Source organism: Lepidochelys kempii, chromosome 28 (genome assembly GCF_965140265.1).
Source record: "Lepidochelys kempii isolate rLepKem1 chromosome 28, rLepKem1.hap2, whole genome shotgun sequence".
Classification (NCBI taxonomy): domain Eukaryota; kingdom Metazoa; phylum Chordata; order Testudines; family Cheloniidae; genus Lepidochelys; species Lepidochelys kempii.
In genome coordinates, this window is record NC_133283.1 from 1,103,177 (window position 1) to 1,127,448 (window position 24,272).

Genomic DNA, 24,272 nt, shown 5'->3' on the forward strand with positions numbered 1-24,272 from the left:
TTTTTCATGGTGGTTCGATTTACTTGGAAGATATTTGTCTGCAGACAAAAAAAACTTTCCGGGGGTGGGGGCTGTGAGTGTCTATCTCTTAAAGGGGTGGCCTGTGAATGGCCATCTTTCTCTACCCTGCATTTCTGATGACACTCAATGTGCTTGGTAAATATTTGTCTGCAGATGAAAAAAATTTTCTTAAAGGGGTGGCATGTAATCATCCATCTCTTAAAGGGGTGGCCTGTGAATGGCCATCTTTCTCTACTCTGCATTTCAGATGACACTCAATGTGCTTGGTAAATATTTGTCTGCAGATCAAAAAAAATTTTCTTAAAGGGGTGGCCTGTGATCGGCCATGTTTTAAAGGCCCAGGAGGCTCACAGCTTTGAGGGAGGAGCCGGCCACCCAGTCTGGGGATCTGGTTGTCTATCATTTTTCATAGACTCGTGTACAAATTGTACTTTTTTTTTTGCAATGACTTTTGGGTGTATCTTGGGGGGAGGGAAGCGGCCAGGGTGGCGGGGGAAGGGCAGGGGACTATATCTATATTTATAACGTGTCGGGGTGGGCGGAGGAGATGAACTAGACACCTCACGACTGGGGTCGTTAACGACTGTGTGACCATGTAAATAAAGGGTCAGGCTAGAGATTTCAAGGCGTGTCCTTCCCTGGGGGGAGTCATTCTTGCCACTCGGGGCTGACCCCGAGTCTGACCCAGGTCAGAACCTGGCCCTGCCCCAGGCTAATCTTAGTTCCCCCTGTGGTGGAGCTTGGGAACATCCTCTCCTTTTGATGTGGGGTAAACTGAGGCACAGTGAGCACAGGAGACTTTTGCCTATGGACAATAGAAGCCAGGAGTCCTGGCTCCCCACACACCCTGCTCTAACCCACCAGCCCCCACTTCCCTCCCAGAGCCAGGGAGACAACCCTGCCAGCCCCCTCTGCTCTAACCACCCTCACCCTGCCCAGAGCCGGGGAGAGAACCCAGGAGTCCTGGCTGCCAGCCCCCCGCGCAGTACCCCACGAGAGAGAATCAGCCATTCAGAGTGGAACCAGGCTGTGGTTTATTGCTCCCGGGACAGGATCGCAGGGACAGCGGAGCCAGCGGCCACATGGGGCCCGTCCCTGGGGCTCTCCGGCCGGGCTCAGATGGACGTGCTGTTCTCGATTTGGTGGGGATCCAGGTAGCGGTAGGGGATGGGCAGGGACTTGTTCCTCTCTTGGATCTCCTGGGAGATCTGGGCCAGGTGCCCCTGGAAGGCTGCGATCAGCTGCTTGGGCTCCTCCTCTGTGAAGTGCTCGTCGGGGTACGTGCCCAGGGATCTCTGCAAGGGAACGGGAGAGCGGTGAGGGACAGCCCGGAAGGGACCCCTCGCCCGGTGCCGAGACACGGCCACCTCTGGGGCGGGGCAGCCGGTGACCCAGGGACCCCTCGCCCGGCGCTGAGATGCAGCCACCTCTGGGGCGGGGCGGCCGGTGACACAGGGGCCCCTCGCCCGGCGCTGAGATGCGGCCACCTCTGGGGCGGGGCGGCCGGTGACACAGGGGCCCCTCGCCTGGTGCTGAGATGCGGCCACCTCTGGGGCGGGCGGCCGGTGACACAGGGGCCCCTCGCCCAGCGCTGAGATGCGGCCACCTCTGGGGCGGGGTGACTGGTGGCACAAGGATCCCTCCGGCCCTGGGCCGAGAGCACAGGGCAGGTGTTTACCAGCTGTGTAGCAACACTGGGAAGAGTTCAGGCCAGGGAGGGAAGGAGAATCCTGCGGCCGGTTGAAACAACAGGGGGGCATTTGTGGGTGTCCCCCAGTGTGCAACTGGGCCAGGACACCCTGGTTCACCCCCCGGCTCGTGTGAAATGTCAGCGGGTCCTTTACTGCTACCACAAGGGAGGGGACGGAGAACTCAGTGGAACGGATCATTCAAGAGACACCCGCTGCCTAGCGCCCTCTAGCGTCACCCTGGGGCCAGCCCTGCCTGCCGGGGGAGAGCGCCCCCCTGCTGAGCCCCCCGCCCCTCTCCCTGCCCCACAGCGCCCCCTATCTCCCGTGTCCTCACCGAGTCCCCCGGCTCGCAGCAGAGGATCCAGAGGATGTAGATAGCGAGGCTGGTGCTGTTGACCTCCGGGATGGTGTCCAGGTAGCTCTCCAGTGAGGTGGTGCCCTTGGCCTGGGGCGGGGGGTTCCGCAGGGTGGCCGGGAAGTTGGGCATCCAAGCGCCAAGGTCATACTGCAGTCCAGAGAGACCCCCGCAGTCAGAGCAGCCGGGGACCCCCCAGCCCAGCCAGGAACCTCCCCAAGCCCAGCCAGGGATCCCCTCCTCACCCTGCCCAGGGGGCACCAGCACAGGGAAGGTCTGGCTCAGCCAAGAGTCCAGGGCACCCGGGGCTTGGTCACAGTCTCACCCATGGGCAACGGGTAGGAAAGTCAAGGCGGGGGTCGGGGGTGCTGAGCGTGGTGGTGGGGGAGGGTCCCGAGGTGTCCGGGGTCTCATTGGGGTTGGGTGCTGGTTGGGGGATTGGCTGCTAGAGCAGGGTCCTGGGGATTGAGGTGTCAGTGGGGTGCGGTGCAGGGTGGGGATGTCGGTGGCGGGATCCCAGAGCCCCATGTGGGGTGCGGGGATGTTGGTGGCTGGACCCCAGGGCCCTGTGTGGGGGGCAGGGTGGGGGTGTCGGTGGCTGGACCCCAGGGCCCTGTGGGGGGGCAGGAAATGGGGCTCCGAGCGCCCCGGCTGGCCTCTCCCTACCTGCCCGTTATTGAGGGCGGCGTGCCGGGCCGAGCAGCAGTAGATCCACATGGTCAGGTACTTGATGAGCTCAGGGATGCTCTGCAGGGACGAGGGGAAGCCTGTGGGATGGAGAACGGCCATCACTGACCTGGCCCTGCCCTGCTCCGCGGCCTCGGCACTGGGACCCCTAGAGCCGGGTTCGATGCCTCCCTCAGCCGGAGCCTGCCCCAGTGAGACGCTCCCCTGCTCCAGGCCTCAGCTCAGCCACGCGTCAGGTCCCCACCCTGCCCTTTCCCATGGCGGGGCCATTCCCAGTCACCCCACGGCCCCATCCCACTGCCATGACCCAGACCACCCTGTCCCTATGGGGTCAGAGATCTTACTCCCTGTCCCCTGCAGGGCCACTTGATATGAGCTGGAATCTGGCCCCATTGACTGCAATGGAGAGACGCCCATTGACACCAGCCGGGACCTGGCCCCGTTGACTGCAATGGAGAGAGGCCCATTGACACCAGCCGGGATCTGTCCCGGTTGACTGCAATGGAGAGACGCCCATTGACACCGGCCGGGATCTGGCCCCATTGACTGCAATGGAGAGACGCCCATTGACACCAGCCGGGATCTGGCCCCGTTGACTGCAATGGAGAGAGGCCCATTGACACCGGCCGGGATCTGGCCCCGTTGACTGCAATGGAGAGAGGCCCATTGACACCGGCCGGGATCTGGCCCCGTTGACTGCAATGGAGAGAGGCCCATTGACACCGGCCGGGATCTGGCCCCGTTGACTGCAATGGAGAGACGCCCATTGACACCGGCCGGGATCTGGCCCCATTGACTGCAATGGAGAGACGCCCATTGACACCAGCTGGGATCTGGCCCCGTTGACTGCAATGGAGAGAGGCCCATTGACACCGGCCGGGATCTGGCCCCGTTGACTGCAATGGAGAGACGCCCATTGACACCGGCCGGGATCTGGCTGACAGTTGTTCAGTCTCCTGAGACACACAGTCCGGAGACGCTCCGCATGACCCCGCATGGAGCCCAGTGACTGGCGGCTGCAGAGCTCTGGGTTCCCGTGGCCCCTACCGGATGCCTCGTTCCCCAGGAAACCTTGATTGAAGATCTCGTCTGCCCAGGCCTGCAGCTCGCAGTCAGCTAGGACATGGGCATCACTGGGGTAATAGTATCTGACGATGCCGGAGACGAAGCTGGAGAGAGCAGAGACGTGTCAGCTTGATGGGTCAATGCAGGCCACATCGCTCCCCAGTGCGCCAGCCACACTCAGCCAGTGACTGCAAAGGGCCCAGTGCTGCCATGCATCCTTGCCAGCACCTACTGTCCCCTCCACTTCGCCCTTTTCTAGGTGTGGGAGCATGGCCTGGTGGCCAAGCCTCTGGCCTGACCTCCAGGTGATCTTGGATCTCATCCACAGTCTACTGCAGAGTTGAACTTTTCATTTCAAATTGGACTTGCTCTTGTGGAAGTTAAAACGTTAAACAAGAGTTGCCATTGACACAAAACGCCCTGGCTTGACAGAAACAAAGTGTTTCCATTCACCCCCAACAAGACCTTTCCCCGGAATTTGCTTTTGGGAAAAAATTCCCAAACATTTGACTTTTCCTCTCCATTTTTGTGTATTTATAAGTTTTCATTCATTTTCCAAAGCCAACCAATCTACCACACAAAGTAAGTAAAGGGGGTTAGGATAAAGGCAGGGGAGGGAATGTGATCTATCTTCAGTGTCTATATTGATCATAGACTTCTAAAAAGTCAGCCGAAATTGCTTTGAATTTTTCAGGCATTCCCTTTCTCTGATTGCCAGTGAGTCGTTAGCTGCGTGATCAGCCAGATCACCAAGCCAGGCATCAATATTTATGGTGGTTGACTTTTCCGTTGTGGTAGGGTTAATTTTTTAGTGCCCAAAGCTGCCTGTTGGCACCACGCCGCCTTGTTACCAGGGAACCTCCAGGTATCAGGAATATAATCTGTGACACACCGTACCTCAAAATAGCTCCCTGTAAAATCCATATGTGTCATTCACGTGTGGTTGTGATATTTCATACAAAGCATGCCATGTAAGATATCATATGAAAGGTCACGATCTTCTGAAACCTGTTGCTCTTTCCCAATGTGTATATCATTAGTGTGTATGAAGTTATGAGATTTTGCTGGGTGGTTGTTACTGAAATATGCTGTAAATTTGCTAGTGACAGTTAAAGAACTTCCCCCCACCCAGGAGGATGTTGAATGATCATTAATAAGCAGGAGAGTTGTAATCAAGGGATTTACAATTCAGTGAGGGCTTCCCAAGCACCACACAATGGGGACTGTTCCACTTTCTGACTCAGTTGCACAAGACCCACCAGAGGGATTGCTCAACCCAGTGACTCAGCAAAGCCCACCAGGATGTGTCTGGGCAAGTGTCTTCTAGGCACATGGACTGAGGGTATGAAATAAGAGACAGCAGCATTGTTCCTTGGCCTCTCTCCTCCCTCACCTACGCCGAAAGCAACAAGAATGCTGGGAAGATGAAAACTTTGACTGAGGAGACTGGTCCCAGGCTTCAGGGAGAAGCCTGTGTATTAAGAACTGTAACATCCGGTGGGATGAGAAAAATTGCTTGATCTAAATGCTGCCTAGTGTAATAAGGTTTGAGATTTAGACTGTGTTTTCTTTGGTAACTATCGCTCACCTCTAAAAATCTATCTTTCTATAGTTAATAAACCTGTTTTATATTTTACCTAAAACAATTTGGTTTGGTTGAAGTGCTCAGGAAATCTCAGCTCAGGTACAAAGACTGGTGTATGTCCTCTCCACATTGAGCGAGGGGCAGAGTAGGTAATAAACTTAAACTGGGCAGGCTTCTGAGCAGGACAAAATGGGATAGATCTGGTGTGCAAGGCTGGGGAGAATTGGCTGGTGCTCTTCTCTGTGTGATTCATGAGTGGCTCAAGGAGCTTTCATGCAATCTAGCTTGGTGTGTGGGGGCCCGTGTGTTTGAAAAAGTTCCTTTTGGGGAATTGCAGGGTTTTCTTAACTCGGAATTCTTTACGTGGTAGGAAAGCCGTGTTTCCAAGCAACTCTGGGCTGGTGGGAATTTTCCACATGCCATCTGCTTCCTCGCTAGCCTCTGCCCCTGCTCCTGCTCCTGCTCCTTACCTCTCAATGGCCGACCAGATCTTCAGCCCATCATCCCTGTAGTAGTAATTGGGGATGCAGTCAACCCCGCGCTCTTGGATGTCATCAGGGAAGCAGAGGGAGGCATAAGTCAGGCAGGACATGCCCTTGGCCATCAGCACCTTCGTCCCCTCGAGCCCCGAGCCCATGCCCTGGGAAGGCACCAGAGAGAGAGCCTTCAACCTCCGAGCCACCGGGCCGAGGGGCAGGTTAGAATGAAACACCGCCGCGTTCTATTTCAGCACAAAACATCGATGCACAATACGCCCCGTGACAAATGTGCCGATGTTTTGCTCTGTGTTGTACCCCAGAAATGACCTATCACTCCCAACACCCGTGTTTTCACAGAACCGTAGAATCGTGGGGCTGGAAGGGACCTTGAGAGGTCACCGAGTCCAGCCCCACCGCGCCAAGGCAGGACCAAGTCAACCTAGACCACGCCTGACTGGTGTTTGTCCAACCAGTTCTTAGAAACCACCAATGATGGAGATTCCACAACCTCCATGCTTGCTCCAGAGTTAAGTATCTTTAGAGAGAGAAAGCTTTTCCTAATATCTAACCTAAATCTCCCGTGTTGCAGATTAAGCCCATTACTTCTTGTCCTGCCTTCAGCAGGACCAGAGAACAATTGATCACTGTCCTCTTTGTAACATATTTGAAGATGCTCAGGTCCCCCTCTTGGTCTTCTTCTCTCAGGACTCCTTGTGCCCAGTTCTTTTTAACCTGGCCTCATAGATCAGGGTTTCGAAACCTTTTATCATGTTTGTTCCGCTTTTCCGGACTCTCTCCAATTTGGCCACATCCCCCATTCTCCAGCTGAGGTCTCACCAGGGCCAGACAATAACCTCCCGGGTTTTACACATGACGCTCCCGTTAATACAGCCTAGAATGATATTACCCTTTTTCCGAACCATAACTGCCTGAACTTTTTGAGCAGTACGAACTCCCCACCCCCACCCCTGGCTGCCAGTTATGTCCCATTGTGGACTTGGCACTGGATTTTTCCTTCCTCAGTGGCGCACTTTGCTCTTGTCTTCATTGAATTTCAGCTTGTCGATTTCAGCCCAATTTTCCAGGCTGTCCCAGTTGCTTTGAGTTCTCATCCTACCCGTTCCAGGTGAGGCTGGTAGCTCGGGCGACAGGCACGTTTTATTCCCAAGTTAGTGGCTCTAGGAGGGGAGTGGGGACTAGTGGTTAGAGCAGGGGGGCTGGGAGCCAGGACTCCTAGGTTCTCTCCCCGGCTCTGGGAGGGGAGTGGGGGCTGGTGGGTTAGAGCAAGGGGGGCTGGGAGCCAGGACTCCTGGGTTCTCTCCCCGGCTCTGGCCAATGCCCCTGACCATGGCATCCTCTCACCTTCTCAATGTGCCCTCCGCGTCTGAGTAGCAGGGTCCTGGCCAGGATGTTGACATGCAGCGTGTAGCGGGTGTGGGGCAGCAGCAGCTAGGGCGGAGAGGAGACAGAGGGGTGGGTGAGAGCAAGCAGGCAGCCACCCCCACCCCCATCCCCGCATGTATCCGGGGAGGGGCAAAGACCCGGCCCCAGCGAGAAGCCAGCAGCGGCTCCTTCTCCCCCATCATCCACGAGGTGGAGGAGGTGCTGGCGTGGGGCATGCCCAGCCTGGCACACCGGGCACACGCACCCTGCCGGGCACACGCACGGGCGGCTGGGCACAGCTGGATGCCGGGGGCAGGGCCCCTTCCGGCACGCTTCCCCAGCTGGGCTCTTCCCTCCCGCACATCTGGGCACAGCTGGCCCCCAGCCCCTCTCTCACCTTGAAGAGTGGGTGGCACAGGGGCAGCTGGCGTAGGGTGGCCAGGATGAAGGTCTCGTTGATCAGGTGGGTGAGCAGCAGGTTGCTGACGGCCTCGTGCACCAGGAATTCGGAGTAGCGCACCCAGGTCTTGGCCAGGGTCCAGTCCCACTCGGAGTCGCTGGGCAGGAAGATGGGGCTGTCGGGGCCCGGGCACTGGCTGAGCTGCGGGGGGGAGAGACACAGGAGGGCGCGGGGGGGGGCAGGTTGGCACAAACCAGGTGTGTGAATCCTGCTGCTTCCCTCGGGGGGCCCAGGGGCTGGGAGCTGGCTGCCAGGGTGCGGGGACATGACGGTGCAGCAAATCCAGTGTTAGGAAGAGGAGACTCACAGAGTTGGGGTGTGCATAGACACACAACTGGGCACATGCAGGCACACAGAAGAGTGTGGGGGGATTAGGGAGCCAGGACTCCTGGGTTCTCTCCCCGGCTCTGGGAGGGGAGTGGGGTCAAGTGGTTAGAGCAGAGCGGGCTGGGAGCCAGGACTCCTGGGTTCTCCCCCCGGCTCTGGAGGGGAGTGGGGTCTAGTGCTTAGAACACAGGGGGCTGGGAGCCAGGACTCCTGGGTTCTCTCCCCGGCTCTGGGAGGGGAGTGGGGTCTAGTGCTTAGAACACAGGGGGCTGGGAGCCAGGACTCCTGGGTTCTCTCCCTGGGCCGGTCTCTTAGACACAAGGCCCAGCTCTGGGACTGTGCAGAGGTTGGGGCTGTGAGGGGGTCCCGCCGGGCAGTGTGGGGGGGCTGGGGACCGTTACCTGGATGGCTATGGGGATGAGCTCCCCGGAGGGCTGTAGGAGCAGCAGGCAGAGGGGGGCGGCGATATACTGCTGGTAGCCGTTGATCGTGTTGGCCGGGATGCCCTCCAGGATTTGATAGTCAGCGAGGAAGATGTTCCCCTTCTGCAAGGCACAGGGGGAGCAGAGCGGAGTGTGGGGGCTGGGGGAAAGCTGAGACCCCAGCGCTGCGAGCTTCCCTGCAGCAGTGCCCTGGGACTAGCCCCTGGAGCTGAGTGGCCAGTGTGAGTGCGGCCCCTGGCTCTGGAGTTGGGCTAGCTGGACACCTCTGACCCGTGGCTGCTCGTGCCCAGAGCGACGCTGGAGAGGGAGCCGAGAGCCCAGACTGCGGCCGAGTCCCCCCAGGGGTGTCCCCGGCGCCCCACTTACCTCCAGCTCGTCCTGCAGGCTGGTGCTCTCCCCCAGGGAGGAGGCCACCATGGCCGGCGTGACGGGGAAGTTGCAGGGCAGCTCCGTGCAGCGCCGGATCATCACCGGGTGGACCCCGTTCAGGAACTGGTACCCGAAGAACGTGTCCTCTCTCCAGTGCGCCCGTACGTACTCTGGGGGGACACGGGCAGGGCAGCCGTGGGGTTAACATGCCGGGCCGGGACTCAGGGGAGACGGGTCCAGCATGGGGGGGGTCTGATCTCAGGGGGGGTCTGGGCAGCACCAGGGACAAGGGGGTCCCTGATTGCTGTCGGGGGGGGGGGTCTGGGCAGCGTCTGGCACATGGGGATCCCCAGTCGGGGGAGAGGTGGGTCTGGTTAGTGCCTGGCACAAGGGGGTCCCTGATCACAGTCGGGGGGGTCTGGGCAGCACCTGGCACAAGGGGGACCCTGGTCACAGTCGGGGGGGCGGTCTGGGCAGTGCCCTGCACACAGGGGTCCCTGATTGCAGTCGGAGGGGTCTGGCACAAGGGGGTCCCTGATTGCGGTCGGGGGGGGTCTGGCACAAGGGGGTCCCTGATTGCGGTCGGGGGGGGTCTGGCACAAGGGGGTCCCTGATTGCTGTCGGGGGGGGGGGGGGTCTGGGCAGCGTCTGGCACATGGGGATCCCCAGTCGGGGGAGAGGTGGGTCTGGTTAGTGCCTGGCACAAGGGGGTCCCTGATCACAGTCGGGGGGGGTCTGGGCAGCACCTGGCACAAGGGGGACCCTGGTCGCAGTCGGGGGGGGGGGTCTGGGCAGTGCCCGGCACACAGGGGTCCCTGATTGCAGTCGGAGGGGTCTGGCACAAGGGGGTCCCTGATTGCGGTCGGGGGGGGGTCTGGGCAGTGCCCGGCACACAGGGGTCCCTGATTGCAGTCGGAGGGGTCTGGCACAAGGGGGTCCCTGATTGCGGTCGGGGGGGGTCTGGGCAGTGCCCGGCACACAGGGGTCCCTGATTGCAGTCGGAGGGGTCTGGCACAAGGGGGTCCCTGATTGCAGTCGGGGGGGGTCTGGCACAAGGGGGTCCCTGATTGCGGTCGGGGGGGGTCTGGGCAGTGCCTGGCACTAGGGGGTCCCTGATCGCGGCCGGGGGGGCGGTCTGGGCAGTGCCTGGCACAATCATCACTGGGGTCTCTAGCCGCTTGCATCACACCCATCCCAATCATCCTGCTCTGTGCGTGGGGGCTCCCGAGGGCCCAGGCGAGCGGGGCTCGGGGTGGGGGTGGGGGGGTCACCCACCTGTGATCGGGGTCTTCTTGAAGCAGAAAACCTTGTTGATGTCGTCCAGCTTTGCCCAGGAGTTGGTGCAGCTCAGGAAACCCTTCAGGCGCAGCTCCACTTGCCTGGGGGGCAGAGGGAGTGTGTGGGGCCTGGCCGGGGGTTCAGGCCGCTCCCCGGGAATGGGGCGGAGATGGACGGGGAGGGGGGCAGGGCAAGCGTGGGGGAGCAGGCCGGAGGTTCTGGCCCGTCCCTGGGAAGGATGCGGAGCTGGACGGGGCGGGACGTTCCTCGCCTGCAGCAGGCAAGTGCGGGCCTGGGTGAAGGTTTAGGGTCAGGCTGCAGTGTATGGGGTGGGGTTAGGGAGCTCGGATTAAGGTTGAGGTTAGTATATTGGGTCAGGGGTTAGCTTAGTCCCTGGGAAGGGGTCTGGGCTGTGGGGCAGCAGCACTGATGTGGTTCACCGCAAGCAGGAGTTTACAGGCTTCGGGTTACTGTACAGGGTTGTGTACAGGATTGCAGTTACTGTTCAGGGTTAGGGATAATTTCTAAGGGCAGGCCTAGGGGCTCGGCGCTGGGAACGGGTCTGGTCGTGGGGAAGCCGCACTCACGCATTCCCCCCGCGCAGCAGGAAGTTGGTGCTCTTGGTGAAGGAGTACATGGTGTTGCAGTCCAGCTCAATGATGCTCTCCACCGCCAGGCACCGGGGCAGGCCGGGGGCGTACTCCTTCCACCTGGGCAGGGAGAGACCGCCGGGGACGTTAGCCCTGGCCTGCCGCTGCCCCATCTAACCCTCAGCCAGAGTCCCGGGCCTACCTGTCCTGCGGTTCCTACCACCCCTCCATCCCCGGGACCTCGCGCTGGTCTGAGCCCCGGAGAGCTCCCCCAAACCCCACCTGGGTCTCACTCACCCATAGCACTCGCGTCGGTGCTTGAGCTCGGCCTGCCGCTGCTCCAGCAGCCAAGGGGAATCGGCATCATCGCAAACCGTCTGGCCTGGGCGAGAGGAGAGAAGGTGGTAGAGAGAGAGACAGGGGTGTTTATGGGATAGATAGATAGATAGATAGATAGATTAGATAGGAGGGGTGTACAGGGATGGATAGACAGAGGCAGGTTGTCATATACATACAGATACGGGTAGCATAAAATCCCTCCTGGGTAGCTGTACTGAATCTTTACCTGTAAGGGGTTAAGAAGCTCAAATAACCTGGTTGGCACCTGACCAAAGGGACCAATAAGGAAAAAAGATGCTTTCAAATCTGGCGGGGAGGTTTTTGTTTGTGCTTTCTTTGTTTGTTCCCCCTCTCGACGGAGAGAGAGACCAGGCAGGTAAAACATCTCCTGAAAACATACCTGAAATGATTCATCTAAGATTCAAAAATTGTAAGTAAGGGCAAGGAAATGCATTAGATTATCTTTTGTTTTAGCTTGTGAATTTTCCCTGTGCTAAGAGGTAATTTCATTCCTGTTTTGTAACAGCATCAGAGGGGAATCCTCTGTGTTTAAAATCTTTTTATTTACCCTGTAAAGTTACCTTCCATCCTGATTTTGCAGATGTGATTCTCTTACTTTTTTATAAATAAAATTCTTCTTTTAAGAACCTGGTTAATTTTCAGTGTCCTAAAAACCAAGGGGTTTGGTCTGTGCTAAATTGGTTAGAATGTGGGATTTGGGATCCATGTGTGGTACCGCGTTAACATGGGAACTGTGTTATAGCGGGGACCACATTAAAATGAACTGCAATTAAAGTAATTAAATTTGGGATCCATTGCTGCGACCGGATTATATGCGAATTTCCGCTATATAGACGCGCGTTCTAGCTAGTGTCCAGTGTATATTATTCTCAAGCCTCCCCAGGAAAGTGGGTGAAGGGGCTTGGGGGGATATTTTGGGGGAATAAGGACTCCAAGTGACCCTTTTCCTGAACTTTTGTCTAAATCATTTGGTGGTGGCAGCAGTACCCATCCAAGGACAAGGAAGCATTTGTGCTTTGGGGAAATTTTTAACCTAAGCTGGTGGAAATAAGCTTAGGGGGTCTTTCATGTGGGTACCCACATCTGTACCTCAGAGTTCAGAGTGGGGAGGGAACCCTGGCAGGGGTGTACGGGGATGGATAGACAGAGGGGAGTGTACAGGGATGGATAGACAGAGGGGCGTGGATGGGGGTGGATGGGGGTGTACGGGGATAGATAGACTGAGGGGTGTGTATGGGGTTGGATACACAGAGGGGTGTGTATGGGGATGGATAGAGCGGTGTTCGGGGATGGATAGACTGAGGGGCATGTACGGGGATGGATAGACAGAGGGGCGTGTATGGGGATGGATAGAGGGGTGTTCGGGGATGGATAGACTGAGGGGCATGTATGGGGATGGATAGACAGAGGGGGCGTGTATGGGGATGGATAGAGGGGTGTACGGGGATGGATAGACTGAGGGGCGTGTGTGGGGATGGATAGAGGGGTGTACAGGGATGAATAGACAGAGGGGTGGGTATGGGGATGGATTCACAGAGGGGCGTGTATGGGGTTGGATACACAGAGGGGCGTGTATGGAGATGGATAGAGGGGTGTACGGGGATGGATAGACAGAGGGGCATGTGTGGGGATGGATAGAGGGGTGTACAGGGATGAATAGACAGAGGGGTGGGTATGGGGATGGATTCACAGAGGGGCGTGTATGGGGATGGATAGAGGGGTGTATGGGGATGGATAGACTGAGGGGCATGTGTGGGGATGGATAGAGGGGTGTACGGGGATGGATAGACTGAGGGGTGTGTATGGGGATGGATAGACAGAGGGGGCGTGTATGGAGATGGATAGAGGGGTGTACGGGGATGGATAGGCTGAGGGGCGTGTACAGGGATGGATACACAGAGGGGCGTGTATGGGGATGGATAGAGGGGTGTATGGGGATGGATAGACTGAGGGGCGTGTATGGAGATGGATAGAGGGGTGTACGGGGATGGATAGGCTGAGGGGCGTGTACAGGGATGGATAGACTGAGGGGCGTGTATGGAGATGGATAGAGGGGTGTACGGGGATGGATAGACTGAGGGGTGTGTATGGGGATGGATAGACAGAGGGGGCGTGTATGGAGATGGATAGAGGGGTGTACGGGGATGGATAGACTGAGGGGTGTGTATGGGGTTGGATACACAGAGGGGCGTGTATGGAGATGGATAGGGGGTGTACGGGGATGGATAGACTGAGGGGTGTGTATGGGGTTGGATACACAGAGGGGCGTGTATGGAGATGGATAGAGGGGTGTACGGGGATGGATAGACTGAGGGGCGTGTATGGAGATGGATAGAGGGGTGTACGGGGATGGATAGGCTGAGGGGCGTGTACAGGGATGGATAGACTGAGGGGCGTGTATGGAGATGGATAGAGGGGTGTACAGGGATGGATAGACTGAGGGGCGTGTATGGAGATGGATAGAGGGGTGTACGGGGATGGATAGACTGAGGGGCGTGTATGGAGATGGATAGAGGGGTGTACGGGGATGGATAGACAGAGGGGGCGTGTATGGAGATGGATAGAGGGGTGTACGGGGATGGATAGGCTGAGGGGCGTGTATGGAGATGGATAGAGGGGTGTACGGGGATGGATAGGCTGAGGGGCGTGTATGGAGATGGATAGAGGGGTGTACGGGGATGGATAGACTGAGGGGTGTGTATGGGGTTGGATACACAGAGGGGCGTGTATGGAGATGGATAGAGGGGTGTACGGGGATGGATAGGCTGAGGGGTGTGTATGGGGTTGGATACACAGAGGGGCGTGTATGGAGATGGATAGGGGGTGTACGGGGATGGATAGACAGAGGGGCATGTGTGGGGATGGATAGAGGGGTGTACAGGGATGGATAGACTGAGGGGCGTGTATGGAGATGGATAGAGGGGTGTACGGGGATGGATAGACTGAGGGGTGTGTATGGGGTTGGATACACAGAGGGGCGTGTATGGAGATGGATAGGGGGTGTACGGGGATGGATAGACTGAGGGGTCGTGTACGGGGATAGCTAGCTCGCTATGACCCCAAGCGGCACCAGGTCGGCCCCCAGGCCCTGCCCCCAGCCCGCAGCCCCCTACCTTTGCCCTCCCGCAGCTCCAGGGTGCGGTAGCCCTCGATCCACTGGTAGCAGGGGAAGCGGTAGCACTGGCCGTGGGGGGAGACGACCTCCACGAAGCTGCAGTACCAGTTGTCGCTGGGGTAGAAGGAGTAGGGCTCCTTGTGTAGCCGCACCAGGATGATGTCCCCCAGCCAGCGCCGGCAGCACAGCTTGAACTCCTCCACCTGCAGCGGGGGGCAGGGAGGGGGGCCAGAGTGTGAAGGTGTGGGTCAGGGATTAATCCAGCAACTCAGGGGTTAACTGGCAGCATCTGTCTCCACCCCCACCCCCCAAAATAAAACACTTGCTGGCCTCCTGTGCCCCCATTGTGTGGAAGTCTCCAAGAAAACACAGATCAGCCCGGTCACTGTTGCAACTAGTGTTCTACTTGGCACCTGCCTTTCATTCGCCTGGAGGTAGAGGCCAAGGTTTACCGGTTTGGCTACAGCTTGAGGTACCTCAGCGGAGCCGAGCAGCGTCTAGGAGACGGGCGCAATCCCTTTCAAGCCTTGGTGAGCCCTCTGTTGGTGCCCCCCACGTTTCAGAAGCTGCCACGAATGGGTCAGAGCAGCCGGGTGCGTCTGAGCTTGGCCTCAGTTAAAGCAGAGGCCGACGTCCTGCTGTCAGCTAATGTTGGCAGCCACGTCCCCAGCGGCGGCCGTTTGGCACAGGCGCCCAGGGGAACAGATCCGCCGCTGGGGGTGAACAGATCCGGGGTGCTTCACTGCGCCGGCAGATCCACGGACTCCAGTGGAGATCACGGGCCCCCCCCAGGTCACACACCCCGATGGCGCTCAGGGCCCGGGCTAGCCCTCTCTGTCACTACCCACGCTCAGAAGGGGCCCCGGCGCCCAGAGGCCCTGCCCTCCGCTTGCTCCTCTCCACCCTTCCCCCACCCGCTGCTGGCCGCTGCCCCTCCCCCCGCTTGCCCCCTCCCCCCACTTGCTCCTCTCTGCCCCTCCCCCAGCACCCACGGCTCGCTTCTCTCTGCCCCTCCCCCCTCTCTCCTCTCTGCCCCTCCCCCAGCACCCACGGCTCGCTTCTCTCTGCCCCTCCCCCCACTCGCTTCTCTCTCCCCCTCCCCCAGCACCCACGGCTCGCTTCTCTCTGCCCCTCCCCCTCTCTCCTCTCTGCCCCTCCCCCAGCACCCACGGCTCGCTCCTCTCCACTCCTCCCCCCACTCACTTCTCTCTCCCCCTCCCCCAGCACCCACGGCTCGCTTCTCTCTGCCCCTCCCCCCTCTCTCCTCTCTGCCCCTCCCCCAGCACCCACGGCTCGCTTCTCTCTGCCCCTCCCCCCACTCGCTTCTCTCTCCCCCTCCCCCAGCACCCACGGCTCGCTTCTCTCTGCCCCTCCCCCAGCACCCACGGCTCGCTCCTCTCCACTCCTCCCCCCACTCACTTCTCTCTCCCCCTCCCCCAGCACCCACGGCTCGCTTCTCTCTGCCCCTCCCCCCTCTCTCCTCTCTGCCCCTCCCCCAGCACCCACGGCTCGCTTCTCTCTGCCCCTCCCTCCACTCGCTTCTCTCTCCCCCTCCCCCAGCACCCACGGCTCGCTTCTCTCTGCCCCTCCCCCTCTCTCCTCTCTGCCCCTCCCCCAGCACCCACGGCTCGCTCCTCTCCACTCCTCCCCCCACTCACTTCTCTCTCCCCCTCCCCCAGCACCCACGGCTCGCTTCTCTCCACTCCTCCCCCCCTCTCTCCTCTCTGCCCCTCCCCCAGCACCCACGGCTCGCTCCTCTCTGCCCCTCCCCCCTCTCCTCTCTGCCCCTCCCCCAGCACCCACGGCTCGCTTCTCTCTGCCCCTCCCCCCCTCTCCTCTCTGCCCCTCCCCCAGCACCCACGGCTCGCTTCTCTCTGCCCCTCCCCCCCTCTCCTCTCTGCCCCTCCCCCAGCACCCACGGCTCGCTTCTCTCTGCCCCTCCCCCCTCTCTCCTCTCTGCCCCTCCCCCAGCACCCACGGCTCGCTCCTCTCTGCCCCTCCCCATCTCTCCTCTCTGCCCCTCCCCCAGCACCCACGGCTCGCTCCTCTCCACTCCTCCCCCCCCTCTCTGCCCCTCCCCCAGCACGCACGGCTCGATCCTCTCCACTCCTCCCCCCACTCGCTTCTCTCTGCCCCCCCACTCGCTCCTCTTCCCCCCTGCCCCCTCACTGACTGTTCTCTGCCCCTCCCCCCAGGAGTGGGGGGAAGGCTGCGGGGGTGGGGCCATGGTCCGGGCGCCGGGGCCCCCGAAGGGTTAATCCGGCCCTGGGGCCGGCGTCGGCAAGAGAGACCCGAAACCGAGCTCCGTGTCAGCTCGAGAGTGCCTCTCTGTCACCAGCTCAAGCTGGGCCGATGAAAGGCTTCACCTATCCTGACGTGTCTCGCTCCGACCCTGGGCCCAACCCGGCTGCCCCAGCGCGGCAAACCACACGGGCCGTGTACATGGGACCGACGAGGTGGAGACCCGTGTCTAGAAGATCAAATGACAACGGGATCATCTGGATTGATTTTGCTCGGCCTTGCACCCGGCGTTCAAAGGATTGTCCCGACTCTCGGACAAAAAAAGTCAAGGGAAGTGTGGGCCCCGGGGGAGGTCCCGGACGACTGGAGAAAGGCTAATGAAGTGCCCATCTTTAAAAAAGGGAAGAAGGAGGATCCTGGGAACTACAGGCCAGTCAGCCTCACCTCAGTCCCTGGAAAAATCATGGAGCAGGACCTCAAAGAATCCATTCTGAAGCACTTACAGGAGAGGAAAGTGATCAGGAACAGCCAGCATGGATTCACCAAGGGCAAGTCATGCCTGATGAATCTAATTGCCTTCTAGGACGAGATTACTGGCTCTGTGGATGAGGGGAAAGCGGTGGACGTGTTGTTCCTTGACTTTAGCAAAGCTTTTGACACGGTCTCCCACAGTATTCTTGTCAGCAAGTTAAGGAAGTCTGGGCTGGATGAATGGACTATAAGGTGGGTAGAAAGTTGGCTAGATTGTCGGGCTCAACGGGTAGTGATCAATGGCTCCATGTCTAGTTGGCAGCCGGTATCAAGTGGAGTGCCCCAAGGGTCGGTCCTGGGGCCAGTTTTGTTCAATATCTTCATAAATGATCTGGAGGATGGTGTGGATTGCACCCTCAGCAAGTTTGCAGATGACTCTAAACTGGGAGGAGAGGTAGATACGCTGGAGGGGAGGGATAGGATACAGAAGGACCTAGACAAATTGAAGGATTGGCCCAAAAGAAATCTGATGAGGTTCAACAAGGACAAGTGCAGAGTCCTGCACTTAGGACAGAAGAATCCCAGGCACCGCTACAGACTAGGGTCCGAATGGCTCGGCAGCAGTTCTGCGGAAAAGGACCTAGGGGTGACAGTGGACGAGAAGCTGGCTATGAGTCAGCAGTGTGCCCTTGTTGCCAAGAAGGCCAATGGCATTTTGGGATGTATAAGTAGGGGCATAGCGAGCAGATCGAGGGACGTGATCGTTCCCCTCTATTCGACATTGGTGAGGCCTCATCTGGAGTACTGTGTCCAGTTTTGGGCCCCACACTACAAGAAGGATGTGGATAAATTGGAAAGAGTCCAGCGGAGGGCAACAAAAATGATTAGGGGATTGGAACACATGACTTATGAGGAGAGGCTGAGGGACCTGGGATTGTTTAGTCTGCAGAAGAGAAGAATGAGGGGGGATTTGATAGCTGCTTTCAACTACCTGAGAGGTGGTTCCAGAGAGGATGGTTCTAGACTATTCTCAGTGGTAGAAGAGGACAGGACAAGGAGTAATGGTCTCAAGTTGCAGTGGGGGAGATTTAGGTTGGATATTAGGAAAAAAATTTTCACTAGGAGGGTGGTGAAACACTGGAATGCGTTACCTAGGGAGGTGGTGGAATCTCCTTCCTTAGAAGTTTTTAAGGCCTGGCTTGAGAAAGCCCTGGCTGGGATGATTTAATTGGGGATCGGTCCTGCTTTGAGCAGGGGGTTGGACTAGACACCTCCTGAGGTCCCTTCCAACCCTGATCTTCTATGATTCTATGTGAGCCAGCAATGCCCCTCTGCCATGTACACTGGTCAAACTGGACAGTCTCTACGTAAAAGAAGAAATGGACACAAATCAGACGTCAAGAATTATAACATTCAAAAACCAGTCGGAGAACACTTCAATCTCTCTGGTCACTCGCTTACAGACCTAAAAGTTGCGGGAGAAAGCAGGTGGCTGGGAACCAGGACTCCTGGGTTCTATCCCTGGCTCTGGGAGGGGAGTGGGGGTCGAAGGGAGTTGGAGCCCGGACTCCTGGGTGGTGTCTGACAGACTCACTGTGTCACATTTGGCAAATTTCCTGCCTCTTACAATGACTCAGTTTCCCTGTCTTTGAAACAGGTTCTGTAATTTGTACCTGCATCACACCAGGCGTGTGACCCGCAGTTAATACTCCATTTTTCCTCCCCACCTTATTTCTCTTGTTTATTTGTGCTGTGAGTTTGTCAGCTGAGGGAGTGACTCACTCTCTGTTTTGGTGCAGTGGGCTCTGGGCAGCGCCCAGCATGGCGGGGCCCTGATCTCGGTTGGGGGGTCTGGGCAGCGCCTGGCAGTGCTCGGCACAATGCGGTCCTATGGGCAGTCTCTCTTATTCTGCTGGAGATGGGTTGTTTTTCAGAAGTCAGCCTATGAATCCACCAAGGGATATTGGAACTGCTGCAGTGGATCAGACCCATGGGCCTATCTACCCTGGCATCCTGCCTTCTCCTTGCTGCCCTGGCTTGGGCCCATCTAATCCAGTATCCTGTCTCCCACAGTGTCCAGTCCCAGCTGCTTGAAAGCAAGAAACCCCATCAAGGAGCAAGCCCGTAAATGCCATTTGTCCCTCAGCCCCGAGCGCTTAGGAACTGGCAGGAGAGCAGGGATCTGAGGGCAAACAACCCTCGCCTGTGTTTATTGCAGCAGGTGGAAAGCTGGATGCTGTTCTGGTTGTTCATAGACGTATTTAATCCTCTTGCAAAAGCACCTCTCCACTCAGTAGCCACGAATCCTGGACCGGGGCGGGTGGGGAATGTAAAGTCCTTGCATCCAATTATATTTTGCCGCTTTCGTTGACTGTCCCGTTTTTGGTTTTTTTCATCATGATGATGGTTATTCCATTGGGGCAGCAGCGGTCCCGGTCATGGACCGGCAGCCAGTTATGCATGGGGCTGTACCTCTTGAGAAAGCGGCACTGAATTCATCCCCGGTTGAGGGCAGTGGGGGATACTCCGTCACTGGTCATTTTGCAACGGAGATTGTCTGGTTCGCTGTAAGTTCCTCTGGCAAATTACACTCCCTGTGAACAAACTGTCTTATTTGCCCAGTTTCCGCTTCCCGATATTGGATTTTCTTAGACCTGTCTCCGCTAGATGGAAGGATCCTCTGTGATCACATTTCTGCTCCCCCACGGAGGTATTTACAGCAAGGGACCAAGTCACCCCTCGCCCTTCTCTTTGTGAAGCTACACGGGCCAAGCTCCTGGCGTCTCCCCCTCGAAGGCAGGTTTTCCAGGTCCTTGATCATTCTTGTGGCTCTTCGCTGACCTCTCTCCAATTTATCCACATCCCTCTTGAACTGGGGGGGGGACCTCAGAACTGGACTCAGGACCCCAGCAGCAGCCGCCCCAGGGCCAAATCCAGAGGTAAAAAATCCCCTTTCCTTACTCTTGTTTGAGATTCCCTGAGCTGCTTCTTTGCTGGATTGTCAGATTTCTTTGCAAGACAAGAACAGAAGTTTCCCCCCATCAAATTCCTCCGCTTCGCCCATTCTTAAACTCTGTGCATCTATGACAGCCTTTGGTCTGGATCTGACGCTGCCAAGAGGCCGACAATCTGCCTCGTCCCTTGGCAGTTTGGTGCAGTGGTTAATTCCCCCGGACTGTTAATTTCCGCCTTGTTTCTAACGTGTGTTTCGCTGGCTTTAACTTCCAGCTGTTGGGGCCTGTTGTGTCTTTCTCTGCTAAGTCCCCGGGAATGTTCTCCCCGTGCAAGTCCTGACACCCCGGAGTCAAGTCACCCCTCTATCTCCCATTTGAGAAGTGAAAGAAATCAGGATCTTTCAGTCTCTCACTTTCTTCCCAGCTCTCGGACCGTTCCAGAGGCTTTTCTCCTCCCCCCCTCTCCAATCAATTTGTTTGATTTGATTCCTGGTTTCGTTAGCAGCAGTCACATTTTCAAACTAGTCTGTGCCACTGTGAAGACTAGGCACTGGCTCCCCTCCCACACACACACACACAAAAGCTGAGATTCTCACATGACTCCAGGCGCTTTACATTTTCCGTGCATTGGAGATGGTTTTTTTTTGAGACATCTGTAATACTTATCTGCTACCCATCACCATCTCACACTCTGTAATTTATTTAGCCTCACCACACCTTCTAAGGCAGGGCTACGCTATTATCTTCATTGTACAGATGGGGAAACGGAGGCAGAGAAGGTCTAAGTAACTTGCTCAAGGTCATGCAGTAAGGCTGTGGCAGGACAGCCGACTGCTCTAACCACTGGACCAGGGGTAGTCAATAAGCCAATCACAGGCCAAATTTGGACCACCAGATCATAGAATCATAGAATATCAGAGTTGGAAGGGACCTCAGGAGGTCATCTAGACCAACCCCCTGCTCAAAGCAGGACCAATCCCCAATTTTTGCCCCAGATCCCTAAATGGCCCCCTCAAGGATTGAACTCACAACCCTGGGTTTAGCAGGCCAATGCTCAAACCACTGAGCTATCCCTCCCCCCAAGATGCTTTTGAATGGATCTGAAAATCTTTTTATTTATTTTGTATCATTACTGGGTTTTTTTATTATTAATTTCTCTGGAGGCTAGACCTTAACTAGACCTTGACCAAGAAATTTGGACCTTAAGAAAAAATTGGCTACCCCTGCCTGGACCCATCCGCCGAGTACAACTGTGTAAATAATGGATTTTTCAGCCTGAGGCATTCTGAGGAACAAAAATCAAACAATGCCATTTTTGAGTGAAAGCAAAAACTGAAATCTTTGGGAATGAAACAGGAAGGGGAAAAAAATAATTGAAGGGCGAAGTGCCCCAAGCGAAAATTTTCGTTTTGATTTGGGGCATATGAAAAAAGTTTGTTTTGACTTTCTTAAAAATAAAATTCAAGGAAACATCATTTTGAAATGAAAACAAAAGCAAAGGTTTTTGGGGGGGGCATTTTTTCGGGCCCCCCCTCCGAACCAAAACAATTTGGTAAAACTGACACAAATTAACAAAAAAAAAAAAACAAAAAAAAACCATTTCAGGGACATGGAATCTTTATTTTGCATTATAAAAAAATGTTCACAGCAAAGTTTGGAAGCTTTTCTCCACACTACCGAGGACTAAAAGCGTATTTTGTAAAACTAAAGCTGCAATTCTTCCTAGCATGATCCTTTGATTCCAGGAGCTGGAGCTTTAAGAAAAATGTAAGGTATCTCCAGACCCTTTTACCTTCTCCATGTTCATGTTTTTAGGCTTTTCTATCCACCCATGAGGGCTAGAGACAGAATTTTTTTTAACAAAAAAGGGAGCATCTCCCGTCATGATCCCATGACTCCAGAAGCTGGGGATTGATGATCAAACACCCCGCCATATCGACGGAGTGGATCTGTCCACAGAGCCTGGCCCCGTTCTACTAGTACTCACCGCCCCAGGGTTGAAGTCCTTCCCGTAGTTGTCGAGGGGCTTCTTGTCACTCTCCTCGTGGGTCCCCACCAAGGTGATGGAGATGGAGCTGAATGTCCCGGCTAGCAGGAAGTTCCCGGTGGCGACACGAACTTTATAGACGCCCATCTTAGTTGGGGAGGCACAGAGGAGCGTATCTGGCAGGATTCCTTGTCCTGCTGTCTGTCCGTCCTGGAGATCTGGCGTTGTTGTCTCCGGCTCCTGGCCACGCTGTAGTTTTTATATTCGCTGCTCACCCTCAGTGATGCAGCCGGTGACTTGGCTGTGGGTTCTTTGATGGTTCAGTCACTCCCCAGCCCTGAGGGGAGAACAAGGGCAAGGCAAATGGAGGCTGGCTCAGCTAATTAGTACCTCCAGAAACCTGCATGCTGAGTTCCCCTCCTGCCAGACAGGGCTCTCTCTCCGGGAATGGCATCAGGGTGGGAACAAAAATCTGGGGAAACCAGGATACCACAGCAAGGGGTGCCTTCAGCACCCATCTCTCCCTGGGGCTTGTCTCTTCCAGGCTCAGTCGTCTCCAGTCTGGACTCCTGTTGCCTTCCCAGAGCCTCCATCGGTATGGGTCAGTTTCAGCCTTTCCCGACCCATTCTTGCCACCCCAGACATGGGTGTCGACTTTCTTCTTTCCGGGTGGGTGCTCCACCCAAAGGCCCTGCCCTTGCTCCGCCTCTTCCTGCTCCCGGCCTGGTGTACACTAAACTACACTGAAGTCCTCTGCTATGATGATCAACTTACCTTTCAAGATCCATGGGTCCTACAGATGCTTATCATGACATGTGGGCATCAAATGCCCAATAACACCTATGGGGGTGAAACCAGACAATCCGTGGGCTCTCGAACAAACTCACATGGAAAAAAAAGGATAAAAGACAAAACCACCCTGTTACCGTGGGCGAACACTTCCCACAAAACCATCGCTCCACCTCTGACCTCTCAGTCTTCAAAGGCGCCCAAAACCTGCCAAAGACGAGCTGAAATTCATGACTTGGCAGGACGCTAAACATCATGGACTGGATAAAGACACTGGATTTCTGGCTTCTTACAACAATCTGGAATTTGTCCTGTGACTGCAGAGGTGTTGATGGGCCATTTTGCCTCGAACTGGCCCTTAAAATATTTATTATTATTTGGCGTGTGCAAAAAAAGAAAATGCCGGATGTGAAAATAACCTGTGTCTAGAAAATCATCATCTGGAACCTGGCTGGCCAGAAGACCAAGATTCATCCGATGAAGTGGGCTGCAGCTCACGAAAGATTATGCTCAAATAAATTGGTTAGTCTCTAAGGTGCCACAAGTCCTAGACAAATTGGAGGATTGGGCCAAAAGAAATCTGATGAGGTTCAACAAGGACAAGTGCAGAGTCCTGCATTTAGGACAGAAGAATCCTTTGCACCGCTACAGACTAGGGACCGAATGGCTCGGCAGCAGTTCTGCAGAAAAGGACCTAGGGGTTACGGTGAACGAGAAGCTGGATATGGGTCAACAGTGTGCCCTTGTTGCCAAGAAGGCAAATGGCATTTTAGGATGTATATGTAGGGGCATTGCCAGCAGATCGAGGGACGTGATCGTTCCCCTCTATTCGATACTGGTGAGGCCTCATCTGGAGTACTGTGTCCAGTTTTGGGCCCCACACTACAAGAAGGATGTGGAAAAATTGGAGAGAGTCCAGCGGAGGGCAACAAAAATGATTAGGGGAGTTACGAGGAGAGGCTGAGGGAATTGGGGTTGTTTAGTCTGCAGAAGAGAAGAATGAGGGGGGATTTGATAGCTGCTTTCAACTACCTGAAAGGGGGTTCCAAAGAGGATGGCTCTTGTCATAAATATAAAGGGAAGGGTAAACCCCTTTAAAATCCCTCCTGGCCAGAGGAAAAATCCTCTCACCTGTAAAGGGTTAAGGAGCTAAAGGTAACCTCGCTGGCACCTGACCAAAATGACCAATGAGGAGACAAGATACTTTCAAAAGCTGGGAGGAGGGAGAAAAACAAAGGGTCTGTGTCTGTCTGTATGCTGCTTTTGCCGGGGACAGAACAGGAATGGAGTCTTAGAACTTAGTAAGTAATCTAGCTAGGTATGTGTTAGATTATGATTTCTTTAAATGGCTGAGAAAATAGCTGTGCTGAATAGAATGACTATTCCTGTCTGTGTGTCTTTTTTGTAACTTAAGGTTTTGCCGAGAGGGATTCTCTATGTTTTGAATCTAATTACCCTGTAAGGTATTCACCATCTTGATTTTACAGAGGTGATTTTTTTTTCTTCTATTAAAAGTCTTCTTGTAAGGAAACTGATTGCTTTTTCATTGTTCTGAGATCCAAGGGTTTGGGTCTGTGGTCACCTATGCAAATTGGTGAGGATTTTTACCAAACCTTCCCCAG

At 56.1% G+C, this 24,272-nt stretch overlaps 1 protein-coding gene across 1 annotated transcript; it reads right to left on the reverse strand.

Moving 5' to 3' along the window:
* Nucleotides 1-1,039: 1,039 nt before the first annotated feature.
* LOC140904285 (hydroperoxide isomerase ALOXE3-like) lies at nucleotides 1,040-22,008 on the reverse strand. Its single transcript, XM_073326775.1, has 14 exons — nucleotides 21,862-22,008; nucleotides 14,207-14,411; nucleotides 11,031-11,115; nucleotides 10,731-10,853; nucleotides 10,141-10,244; nucleotides 8,863-9,035; nucleotides 8,455-8,598; nucleotides 7,664-7,867; nucleotides 7,246-7,332; nucleotides 5,875-6,044; nucleotides 3,802-3,923; nucleotides 2,734-2,834; nucleotides 2,047-2,217; nucleotides 1,040-1,316 (listed from the first exon to the last, which is right to left on the reverse strand). Exons 1-14 carry the CDS (start codon nucleotides 22,006-22,008, stop codon nucleotides 1,137-1,139), a joined length of 2,016 nt encoding a protein of 671 aa, XP_073182876.1. The 3' UTR covers nucleotides 1,040-1,136.
* Between the last annotated feature and the right edge of the window lie 2,264 nt (nucleotides 22,009-24,272).

Coding starts and splice junctions, on each gene's coding strand:
- LOC140904285 (XM_073326775.1), bottom strand. CDS start 22,008: ATGGGCGTCTATAAAGTTCGTGTCGCCACCGGGAACTTCCTGCTAGCC. Junction 2,835..3,801: donor CCTGGGGAACGAGGCATCCG/GTAGGGGCCACG, acceptor TCCATCCCACAG/GCTTCCCCTCGTCCCTGCAG. Junction 1,317..2,046: donor GCTGCGAGCCGGGGGACTCG/GTGAGGACACGG, acceptor GTTCCCTTGCAG/AGATCCCTGGGCACGTACCC.